This window comes from Panthera uncia (genome assembly GCF_023721935.1).
Source record: "Panthera uncia isolate 11264 chromosome C1 unlocalized genomic scaffold, Puncia_PCG_1.0 HiC_scaffold_4, whole genome shotgun sequence".
Lineage (NCBI taxonomy): Eukaryota > Metazoa > Chordata > Mammalia > Carnivora > Felidae > Panthera > Panthera uncia.
Window position 1 is genome coordinate 9,210,064 of NW_026057585.1, and position 11,058 is coordinate 9,221,121.

At 47.7% G+C, this 11,058-nt stretch overlaps 2 protein-coding genes across 7 annotated transcripts in view; both read right to left on the minus strand.

Moving 5' to 3' along the window:
• Positions 1 to 749: 749 nt before the first annotated feature.
• Positions 750 to 6,682, minus strand: OLFML3 (olfactomedin like 3). 2 transcript variants are annotated; one of them, XM_049616531.1, is made up of 3 exons: positions 3,438 to 6,682; positions 2,414 to 2,699; positions 750 to 2,089 (listed from the first exon to the last, which is right to left on the minus strand). In XM_049616531.1, the coding sequence occupies exons 1-3, from the start codon at positions 3,549 to 3,551 to the stop codon at positions 1,269 to 1,271; spliced, it is 1,221 nt and encodes a 406-aa protein (XP_049472488.1). In that variant the 5' UTR covers positions 3,552 to 6,682; the 3' UTR covers positions 750 to 1,268. The 2 variants fall into 2 exon arrangements, with proteins under 2 accessions (XP_049472488.1, XP_049472489.1); XM_049616532.1 differs by lacking the exon at positions 3,438 to 6,682 and adding an exon at positions 2,899 to 3,431.
• Positions 6,683 to 6,787: 105 nt separating this feature from the next.
• The window catches only part of HIPK1 (homeodomain interacting protein kinase 1), a 50,795-nt gene continuing 46,524 nt past the window's right edge, over positions 6,788 to 11,058 (minus strand). For 4 of the 5 annotated variants that reach the window (XM_049616523.1, XM_049616525.1, XM_049616522.1 and 1 more), the window contains exon 16: positions 6,788 to 10,416. In XM_049616523.1, the coding sequence (XP_049472480.1) occupies positions 9,928 to 10,416 (489 nt within the window). In that variant the 3' untranslated portion in view covers positions 6,788 to 9,927. Of the gene's footprint in view, positions 10,417 to 10,502; positions 10,855 to 11,058 lie in introns of all 5 variants that reach the window. The other variant, XR_007454640.1, reaches the window with a different exon arrangement.

Below are 11,058 nucleotides of genomic sequence, written 5' to 3' on the forward strand. Positions count from 1 at the left end.
CTATAATTCCAAGCCAGTGGCCAGGGCAGGAAAGGGTTAGGTGTCCAGGACTTCCTGGACAGACTCCAGCCACGTTCCAGGACTGCAGCGGGTAGGTGGGGGTGACCAGAGGGCTGTGTTGGGAAACTGGGAAAACTAACATCTGGGGCATGGTCATCGCCCCTCCTCCTTGCCCAAACCGCAGACGCTGTGGCAGCAGGGAAATCAGAGCGGTTGGGAGCAAGCTGGGTTGTGTAACCGAGCCCTGGGGACGGCCCCAAGCTGGAGAGGGGAGTGGGGTCTGGGGCCAGGACAGAGTCCACCTCCAAAGTGAGACTCGAAGTTCCTTCTGGAAACACATTTCAGGGCTCTGGTCTTCGCCCTACACTCCAAGGCGACTAGAATCCATTTTCTGGTCCCAAACCTCTGAAAGAACTAGAAGAATTAGAAGCTCTGTCCGCCGGGCCTCAGTCTCTCGGCCAGGGGTGTGGCACCAAGAGTGGCTCTGGGCTCTGGGAGGGGCCGCCGTGGATCAGAGGTGGGTGTGGAGAGAAGCCTCTCGCCCAGCCTCCTCAAGTGGCGGGATTCTGTGCTTCCCCAGGCGCCTCACAGTAAAATCTGTAACTGGAGAAGTCCCCTCTCCCTCAGCAAGGAAGCCCAGCCAAGTCCCTACTGTGGCTTAAGGAGTGGCAATGGGGTGGAGGAGGAAAATGGAGGGTCATGGGGAGAAACTTGATCTGAGGGCTACCGCCAAACACACGCAGGCAGGGAGCAGTGGATGTGCCTTTTAATGCAAAATGTTGCAATACAAAACGACGTGGAGAAAGTCGTGTTCTCCAGGGCGCTAAGGGGAGAAGGGAGGCAGGGCAGAGTTGAAAAATCTCCTCCCAGAACTCTGCCCACCCTCCCAACCACCTTCCCCCCACCCCACCCCACCCCACGTGCCCGGACTCACACTGAGGCAAGAAATACTTTTTGGCTCATTTGCTGGGGTGGCCCCCATACAAGGGTCAGAGCTCTGGGTCTTTGTGGTCTCTGGTCCGAAATTCATTGACGTAAGGCAGGAGAGGAGCGAACGCTTAGGGTCTTCTCTCTTTTAGCTCTGAAAGGATTTCTCAAGATCTAAAGTCCCACAGGAAACGAAGGGGCTGTGAGAATCTGGCTTCCATTGGCTGCCAATATGGGCTCGGAACCACAACTTGCCCACATCTGGAGAATGAGAAGTAGGAAATGGTGTGGGGATATAAATGTGTGGAGGTGAGAGAGATTCAAACCCCAAAGCTAGGTCCTCAGACTTCTTCCTCTTTCTTTCTCATCTCCAGCTTATAGACAATCTGGTAGCCGTCGTCCCAGGCGTAGAGCTGGCGCTCCCGGGGGTTATAGCGGAGACTGGCGTGGGCACCGTATCGGCGGGGGAAATAAGGGAGTGCCGCCCTTTCAGGGGTCAGCGTGCCACTGGCATCAAAGGAGCACTGGATGCGGGCCCGGCTGGCAGGGCGGGTGTTATAGACAACGTATAGGGTCCCACAGATGACGAAGGCGGCCTCGGCATTCTCCCTGGGGCACGGGGTGTCCCACTGCTGCTCTGTGTCCAGCGTCTGTGGGTCCAACTTGGCCAGACACAAGTGCCTGTCATCTTCCCGAGTGGCATAGACAGCCCAGAGGCCCTCCTCGTCAGCTGCCAGGTCAATGTACGTGTCCGCTGTCAGCCCATACGGGGGGATCAAACCCTCCGCCGGGAATACTGAGCTGTCCACCACCGTTCGGTTTGCCAGATGGAATTTGATGAGCTGCAAAGTGTTCTCCAACTCCCCTCCCCCTCCGGGTCCTCCGGGAGGCCTCCGGGCATAATAAAGAAAGCCACCATAGACCAGCTGCCCCGTGCCTACCCAGGGGAAGGGCACCCGGACCCGGGAAGCTTTCCGGGCGGCCATGGCAAGGGTGAAGTCCCGCAGCCTCGGGAAGACGAAGGCCGTGTCGTTCTGTGTCCCATCTAACACGTAGATCCTCTCTGTTGGCCCCATTGGATCCTTGGTCCACAGACCAGCAGGGCCACCGAACCGCTTCAGGATCTTCATTGATCTCACCTGAGAGATTGTGTAGCCACAGTCTGGAAGGAGAAAAGCACAGGGCAAGGAAATACAGGCAAGAGTTAGAGGCCCATTGTAGGAACACCCCGGGGTGGGGCCATCTGGAGGACAGTGGGCATTTGCCAGTGGATGCCTCCACTCTTACGGAGGACAGGAAAAAGGGAGCCACCGAGGCCTGGGTCCCCAGAAACTCTTGCAATGGACCTGTCATTGTAGAGACTTCCCTAAAGCAGATTCCAGAAGATAGCGCCAAAGCGGACTGGGGGACAAGGAGAGAAAAGGGGAAGCAACAAGGAAACATACAGGTTCTGAGAGTGTTAGGGGCCTGCTTTTGGACCGCTTACCTGTCAGCATATCGTACTTCTCGTTTCTTCTGCCCTTGCCTTTGATCCCAGGGCCTCCGGTCACTTTCTCATCAACCTCCACACAGGGTAGCGCTGGGTTCTGGGTCTCCAGGTAGTCAACCTCCCGCTCTAGCCGGTCCACTCTCCCCGAGATGGTGTCAGCCTCAGTTCTGAGCGCCTCTCGCTCCTTCTCGGCCACCTCCAGCAGCGGCAGCATTTTGTTCTTGAAGTCCCTCAGCTCAGCAGCATGCCGGCTACTTTGGTCCTGGCACTGGGCCAGCCGTTCCTGCAGGGATGGAGGCCAGACGAGAGGCTGAGGGATTACAACTCCCAGGCAGGGAGAGGCCCGACCAGGGAGAGAGGAACGGGAAAAGGCACAAACTCAGCCAGGCATCAATTCCCTTGCAACCCCCACAGAAAGGAAACCAGATGTTCAGAGATGCTAAATGTGCAAAACGCCCGGCTCAGATCACCTAGGCCCCTACCCCCGCTTCGTGTCCTCCAGCCCATGTTCTCTGTGAGCAGCGCCACTGAGTCATCTGAGCCTCTGGGGCGGCCTAAGTGCGTGAGGGCGGGAAGGGGTCTCTGCTCCACTGTGCAGTTCTCCCCTCGGGAATCAACAGACTTCAACTTGGGAACACCAGAGACTTCAAACTGTTTAAAAGACAGGGAGCTGCAGATTCTCTGGGAACTTCCAACTTTCACAGAACCATCAGCTTGTCCTGAGACGCTTTCCCACAATGCTAGCTCCCATTTCCTTATATTCTCCACCCGCCCCCCACCCCCCTTGTATTCCATCTAATCCCAGGGTAAGACACAAAGGCCTATTTGCTTTGGAATTGCTCTGTGGACATGGGGAAGGAGGAGGGCTTGCAATTGCAAGGATATTCTTATTAAAAGGTAAGAGTTTTCTGTAGCTTCTTCCAGAGCCCCATCTTGTCATCCCCAGATCCGCAACACACAGGGTGACTCAACAGATGTGGCGTCCTTCCTGCCCGGCCCAGGAGAGAAAGGAGTCACTCACCTCTAAGGCGGCTAGTCGGCGTTCCATGTACTCCACAAGGTGGTGCTGCTGTCCTTGAAGGGGTCGCAGCTGTGACAAAAGGAACAAGATGAGGAGAGGCGTGCAGGGCCCCATGGCAGCAGGAGAAGGAGCGTGCAGTCCTGTGCCTGTTCCACTCAAGCCCGCCGGTCAGCTTCGGAGGCGGGGTGGGGGCGGTCCCTTCTCCCTTTCTGGATCTCGGATCTCTCTCACTACTCTGGAATGCTTTCACAGTCTCTTTACCTCCCCCACCCCCTCCTCTCTGCCTGGATTGATCAAACACAGATGGCCCTATGGTAGAGCAGCCAGAAGCCTTAACCACCTCCCGCCTAGGCTGTAGGCTCCCCAGGAGAGGGGAAGGAGATGAAACCCCAGGGCAGAGGCCTTGTGAGCAGTCACCCAGTAAAAGGAGCTAGCAGCAGGAGGCAGGGGTCCCAGAGTACACTCGGCAAACTCTGTTTCTGCTCCAGAATGCCTGCTTCCTTCCAGTGCTGGCTTCTTAAGAAACATCCTTCATTAATCTTTTCCTTGCCCAGCGATAATAGCATGGATTGTTTTCTGCCTTTTCAGTGGAAGCTGGGAGCAGGGGAGATGAGGTTGGAGGGGAAGAGGTGGGGGGAAAAAGATCACAGTGGTCAAGTCTTGTCCACCTTCTTCTATAGCTCATTGGCGCCATCTTGTGATAAGCACCTGGTGTCATCACGGGATTCTAGGGAAACCATGGCTTAGACCTCACCTCCTGTGGAAATTTTTCCACAAAGCAAGCCAAGCGGATTGAATTTACAGGGGTGTTCATAATTAAAACACAGATTAAGGGGTGCCTGGGTGGCGCAGTTAAACATCTGACTTTGGCTCAGGTCATGATCTCACAGTTCATGAGTTCGAGCCCCGCTGACAGCTGAGAGCCTGGAGTCTGCTTCAGATTCTCCCCAAATCCTCTGCTCCTCTCTCCCTCTCTCACTGCCCTTCTCCTGCTCTCGCTCTGTCTTTCAAAAATAAATAAACATTAAAAAAAATTTTTTTTAAACACAGATTAACCCACAGACTACCCACTTACTCAAGGGGTTATCCCAACTCTCTCATTTAGCTTAAGTAAGAGAATATCACTGAGATTTAAACAACTAACAACAAAAAAACCCCAGATCATTGAGAAGTCAGCAAATTAATCCTTGATTATCTGGAAGTGAGATCAACAGCAGGGCCTTTCTTTTCTACCTGAATGTTTCCAGGTATATTCTCTTACCAAAACTGGGGAATGTTCAGTGAGTTCACACTCATTTTATGCTCATTTATTTAGGAAAAAAATTTTTTTTGAAAAATCTAGATGTTGCAGTCTAAATCAAAATAAATGTATTCTGACTTCCCTGCTAATGGGAGAGAACAGCCTATTGATCATTTCTCTTGGTTATGGTCCAAAACCCTAAATGTGTCTCATTTCTATCTCCCAACCGTGACTACAGGACCCCACAATTAATTAATGGCCACCCTAGGGTCGATGTGGCCTGAAACGCATGTGTCAAAACAAATCAAACGAGTACAGCATATATTCAGAGACCTGCAGTGATCAATCTAGACAAATCTAGACAAATTTTATTCACTTTGGCATCAAGACAGATCTCATCAGAAGGGCTCCTCCTCCAAAAGGACTATGCTTCTAATAGTGCAGCTTGAAAGGAGGGAAAAATAGCATCTTCTTGTGGTGTTCTGACCTCCAGCAATGATACTTCAGATGTCTGGTGGAACGCGCTAGGAAACAAAGTTTAATTATCCCGTGTCAGAAGTTTCTGCCTCTTTCAAAGGGCCAGAACCAGACGAGCTTAAGTTAGGGCCCTGGACACTCCATTTGTGAAAAGTGTTTCCTGCCAAGCCCTGATTCGCCTCCATCGTGGAGGTTTGTACGAAAGATGGATTTGCCTCTAACATGCCACTCATGTTCGGATGCAACGCATTTAGCCACTCCAAAGATGCCATCTGTTCATCCCCTTTGCACCCCTCTAAACAGAAGTCAAAAACAGCCACATGAATCAGAAAATTTACCCATTTTATTGATGCATTGCAATTGCTCTACGTTTTACCATATTATGTAGAAAATACTGAAAATACAAGCTACTTTGTAAAACCAAAGACAAACATTGAATCCAAAGATAAACTATGTTTTACACAATGGACCCTTTTCCCGTAGTTAGTATTAAATTTTAAATATCTATTTCTTTTGTTAAAATGATTATTTTACATACTCCCTAAGTACATCTGCATTACAAACATAGCTCGATAATTCTCAGAAACTGTTTCTAGAGGCTTGTTGTAAAAGGAAGCGCACAACCAGAAAAGGGAGAAAGCAAAAAAAGTTTAAATCGCACACAATAACTAGCATATCAAATACATTTAATAAAGTTGGAATTCCATTGCAATATCAAGGATTCAAAGCAGAAATACTAACATTACATATAATGTACATATAATGTACTGCTACATGTAGTGAGATTATTTTTCAAGCTGAATCAAAACCACACATTATATAAAGTTTAGCAACAAACGACCATGTAGACATGCTGCACCATCCATCAGTTAAAACAAAAAACAAAAAACAAAAAAAACCCAAAAACCAAAAACCAAAATAAGGAAGCAGGCTTGGGCCATTCCTGTCACCGAGAGGCAATTTCATTTCCTATCCTAAAACAAACCAACCTAACCAGCGGGTTTTTGCATAATAATGCTGAATAAAACACACATTACTGTGCTTGCCTGGCTAAGGGCAGTCGAGCTGAGCCCCTCTAGTGGAGGACGATGGATGGCCAGAACTGTTTGAAATGGAGTTTTTATTCCTGGGGCTGGTATCTGAGCTGAGCACTGACAGCAGTATCCCCTCCTGGAAGCTATTAAAGCTCTGGAGTGATCAAGTGTCCCGATGAGCCCAGAGTGGCTGTACTTAGACCGTCCCCACTTTCCCTCTCACTCACCCTGAAGGGGAGAAGCTGGAAATACAAAGTTCAGAAAGGACTTAGAGCCTTATGCTGGTCTGAAGTTAGGCTGCTATAACCCAGGCGGGCTGCTCACCGAATTCACAGGGCTTCCCCCCGCCCTGTCAGGGCTGGCAATGTTAATAAGCCCCAGGGACAGAATCTAAAGCCACATCGAGCACATATACATTCAGCAGACACAGATGGACATTTATCTTGGTAAATCTGAAATGCCAATTTGCAGACTAAGGCTGAAAATTTCTAAAATTCTTAAAGCCACACACACAGCTAGTAAGGTGATTAAGATAACCATACAAGTTATTGGTATTTATTGTCTTTTCCCCATGAAGTTAATGAGACTCGTATCTTAACTGGTATCTACTTACTGGACAGGGGGGCAGGAGTGGAGTGTTTTGTGGTTTTTTTTTTTTTTTTTTCCTGCATCTCATTTGTTACAAAAACAACAAATCTTATCCCTTGTAGAGGAAAGCTAAGGAACAAAACATGTTTCTACTAGAAACCAGATCTGCCTTTGAGCAAGAAAATCAATGTGTGCTTGGCAAAAAAGGAAACAGAGATCACACACGTTGACCATAAAACCGTATAACGCTGAGTGACGGAAACTATACAAACTGCTTGGGTATCTTCACCAATACAGTGGCGCAAACACAGCTCAACAGAATGACCAAAAGGAAAAAAGAAAAAAGAGAAAGTAGAAAACACCAACATGTTCCTGGTAGGCTGTACTGACTATGCCCCATCGTGGAAGCCCTTACTCTTCGCAATGAAGAAACTCCAAATACCTTGACAGCTCCTCGGTGCTCAGCCTGGTACAGAGCTTGCTGACCAGGCTCCATGAAATCTCCCATCTCCATCCTGCACCTCCTGACACCATCTCTACAAGGAACCAGTCCTAGACTTAGCCCTCCAGTACAAAATTTTCAATTCAGATGGAACACTTCTACATCTCAGAGTTAACCTTCTTCCCCCAAATCTTTTATGGGCAGGAAACATCCCCATCCCCAGGACCCTCCACTTGATCCAGATCCATGCAGGAGCTGAGAGTACAAGCACAATTTCACAGCCCCAAGAATGTACAAGTTGTTAAAAAGAAACCTCAACAGCCTGATGACTGAACAGGCTTTGGTTCCTTCTTAATATTCTTCACCGGCTCAGAAACCTTTCTGTGAGTTCCCGGTCACCAGCGGCATCACAAAACTCCTCCTCGTAGTATGGGGACATGGTAAGCAATACAACAGGCTCTTTGGTATAAACAGATCTGTTATAGGTTTTTTTCAACAAGCAAATATTTTACTAGGAATGTCAACTATTTGCAGGAAGGACTGCCACATGGGAAAAGGAAAAAAAAAATCTCATTCTAAAAGTGATTGCACATACTCTGAAAGAAAAGAAAAGAAAAGAAAAGAAAAGAAAAGAAAAGAAAAGAAAAGAAAAAAAGAAAAAAACCACATATTTTTATATTGGCTTGACTCCTCTCACCTGCTTCCCAAATTCCCCCAGAAGCAAGGTGGAAACGCACCGTGAGAGAGAGAACCACATGGGGAAAATGCTTCTGTGAGAACCCAGCTGAGATTCCAAATTGGAAAGGGGCAGAGGTGGTGGTAAAGGAGAAAAGCTGCTGTTTTTATTTTTCAATGTCAGCAGGAAAACGGACAACAATGCATTTACACGACACAGCTACTAATCCTGTTCTGATAAATCCCAGTGAACAGCTTAGGGTCCACAAGGGCTTGCTGGTCCATCCTAAGGCAAGCTCACTGTAAACTCTATGAACCACTACATTATCATATAAGGCACTACAATAAGGGAAGGAGGAGAAAGGGAAGAAGAGACACACACTGAACAACTCCTCACCAGACACACCTGTGCAAAACAATTCCAAGGGTCTCCTCTCCTTGCAGGCAATGCCCCTGCTCATTCAACACTACAGTAATATGCTCTAATATAATTGCAATTAGTTCACATACATTCCAACAAGTATCAGTTCATTTTGGTTTAAATACAATGGAGACATCAATTCCATCTCCGGGGTAACACTGGAGGATCAGATACACACTAAATACACAATTCAAGTGTAATCACTACACATTTGATTACAAATGACATTTTGGGTTAGCAGGAAAAATTGCTTGTTATATTTTTCTAATCAATATGTACATATTTAATTATGCAAAATATTAAAACACCACCATTACAAAACTTCTAAAATATTTTTAAATTCAGTAATAAATTTTTAAAATATTTTTTGCAATTCCTACATGCACTTATTGTATAAGTCTTAATAAGAGAGCATTCAATTTGCTGCTGGCATACAAAGGAAGCTACTTTAAAGTATAAAAGCTATACACAACGTTCTTATCTGGTTTCATATTCTTTAGCTTTCTCCCCAAATAAATCACATAGAACAGAAGGGAGAGATGAGGCAAAGAGAGAGAGGTGTATTATTGAAAATTCATGTTAATCTTTAGGCAAAGCTCACCGATGCCAACAACCTTTAGGCAAAGCTCATCAATACCAGTCTCGCATAATACAAAGAGATTTTGCATATAATAAGACAATCACCACCATACAATAATAACCACCGTAATGGCTTTTCCAATAATAACATGTAAGCTGAATCAGAGAGAGAAGGACTTTTAAAAAATAACTTAAGAAGAATGCATGGTACTTCATTTAAAAAGAACACCTAGTGCTTTCACGGTAGGTATGGATTCTCTCACACTAAGTTACCAGCAAATGGTGAGCTGCCTTTTTAACACACTTTAAAATAAACACAGGAGCAACTGAGAGAATCCCAACAGTAACACAGAGAGTCGTATATAACCAGTTTTGCAAAAGTAACAATTGCCCAGTACGTTTAATGTGACATGAAAACAAAACTGAAACGCTGTTAAGTCTAATGTCCCATAAAGAAAGGTAAAATTTTGAGGAGAAATGCCTGATAGTCAAATGCAGACTTGGGTGCGCTGCTCTTAAAACAGGCAAGTGAGTCTTGGTTTTCAAACGAGTACAAAGTATCGATTTCTCTTTTCTCACTTGTTACCAGATTTCAAGTCCTTCTATCAGCATTTTTCCTCTGACCAGCAATTACAATAAAACAAAGTAAAATAAAGAGGGGCTTCACTCATTTTAAAAACATTTATAGAAATCAAGTCAGAGAGAAAATATTTTTCAAAGGGTAACTTCAGAATGATCTCTCTTCCTTGGTAACTGCAGAAGATGGGCATCTGAACTCTTCCAAATACCAAAAATGCTGTCACAAAAATAAAGAATTTAAAAATAGGGCAGACTTTGGGAGACTACAACAATGCAGTCAACACGAAGACAGGTTTCCCCAGAGAAAACCCTTCTGCTTCAGTGGGCCCCTGCAGAACAAGTTGCTGGCTAAGGAGTTTCAAGAGGGGGTAAGGGAGGAGCTCATCATAGCCTGTTACTAAAGATTCTGGGCCAGGAACAGGCAGCCATGACACCTCCCTCCCTCTGCTCACCAACTACAAATAGGAATACTGGCTGATCTTGGTAGGACTCAGTGGGTATCCAGTGTAAATGGTTGAGCCTCGGGAAGACCCAATGTAGGACTGGGTGGCAAACTGGTGTTGGTACTGAGCAGGGGCCACACTGGCAGAAGTGAGAAGGCTGGGCCCAACACTGACGGGGACCTGATGCACCAGAGTGCTCGGGTGGGCGGTATAGGCTGCGGCATGCCTTGAGGAGCCCTGGGGGGAGAAGAGATGAGCAATGGAGCTGGTGGAGCCTAATGCAGCAGCAGAGGTGGGGGCAGCATACGTATACAGGTGAGGCTGGCTCGGCAGGTGAGCAGGGGCGGGGGCCAGGTGTGGGTGCCCCGTCGAGTGTAGCGGGCTGCCGTGCTGGAAGGCGTAGGGGGCTTGGGAGAGCGGGGCCACAAACGCCTGCTGCCTGCGGGGCGCAGGGTTGCTGCTTCTCTCCTGCGAGGTTGGAGCTGACGATGACTGCTGGTTCTGGAAGGAGGAAGAAGGGAGTGAGGAACCTTGAGGTCATTCTGATTCAGAGCACCAAAGGCCAAGTTGAGAGCTGAGGTTCTAACCTGTACTGCTCCTGGGCTGCCACAGCACAGAATCTCCCAGCCTGGCAATGCCGTCAGAAGTCAGCCTTCATCCCTCCACCTCTCAGCAGAACAGATCCTAACCCAGCCCAGATAGCAGCAGTCTGCTCTTAAGTGTGACAGAGGCAAGGGGTTGGGGGGGGGGGGGGGGGGGGGGGGGGGGGGGGGGGATCGAGAGGTCACAGGGTTACCCACTCCTGCAAGTCAGTACCTGTTGACTCAACTCACCCTATTCTGGCGCCAGTGAATTTGAATTTTTCCTAACCTTTCTTTCTTGCCATTGTTTTCTTTTGTTCTCCTCTAAGTTCTTCATATCCCTCTTGGCTTGTGGAGCCTAAAACACATGCACTAACTCGAACTTACGTTTGCACTTGCATGTGCTTTTCTCTCTCACACACACAACACATACTCACTCACAGTTACCCCCTCATATACACACTTTCTCACCACTGGTAGACATCATACAAGCACCGGAATTTTAGCTGAGGAAAGAGTGAATAGTACCCTTCCCCGCTGCATAGGAGAATCGGATAGTAGG

What these genes read in the sequence shown, in the direction of transcription:
- OLFML3 (XM_049616531.1), bottom strand. Translation starts at nt 3,551, where the DNA reads ATGGGGCCCTGCACGCCTCTCCTCATCTTGTTCCTTTTGTCACAGCTG. An exon ending in GCCGACTAGCCGCCTTAGAG is followed by an intron (nt 2,700 to 3,437) that starts GTGAGTGACTCC and finishes CCATCCCTGCAG; the next exon opens with GAACGGCTGGCCCAGTGCCA. An exon ending in GAAGTACGATATGCTGACAG is followed by an intron (nt 2,090 to 2,413) that starts GTAAGCGGTCCA and finishes TTCTCCTTCCAG; the next exon opens with ACTGTGGCTACACAATCTCT.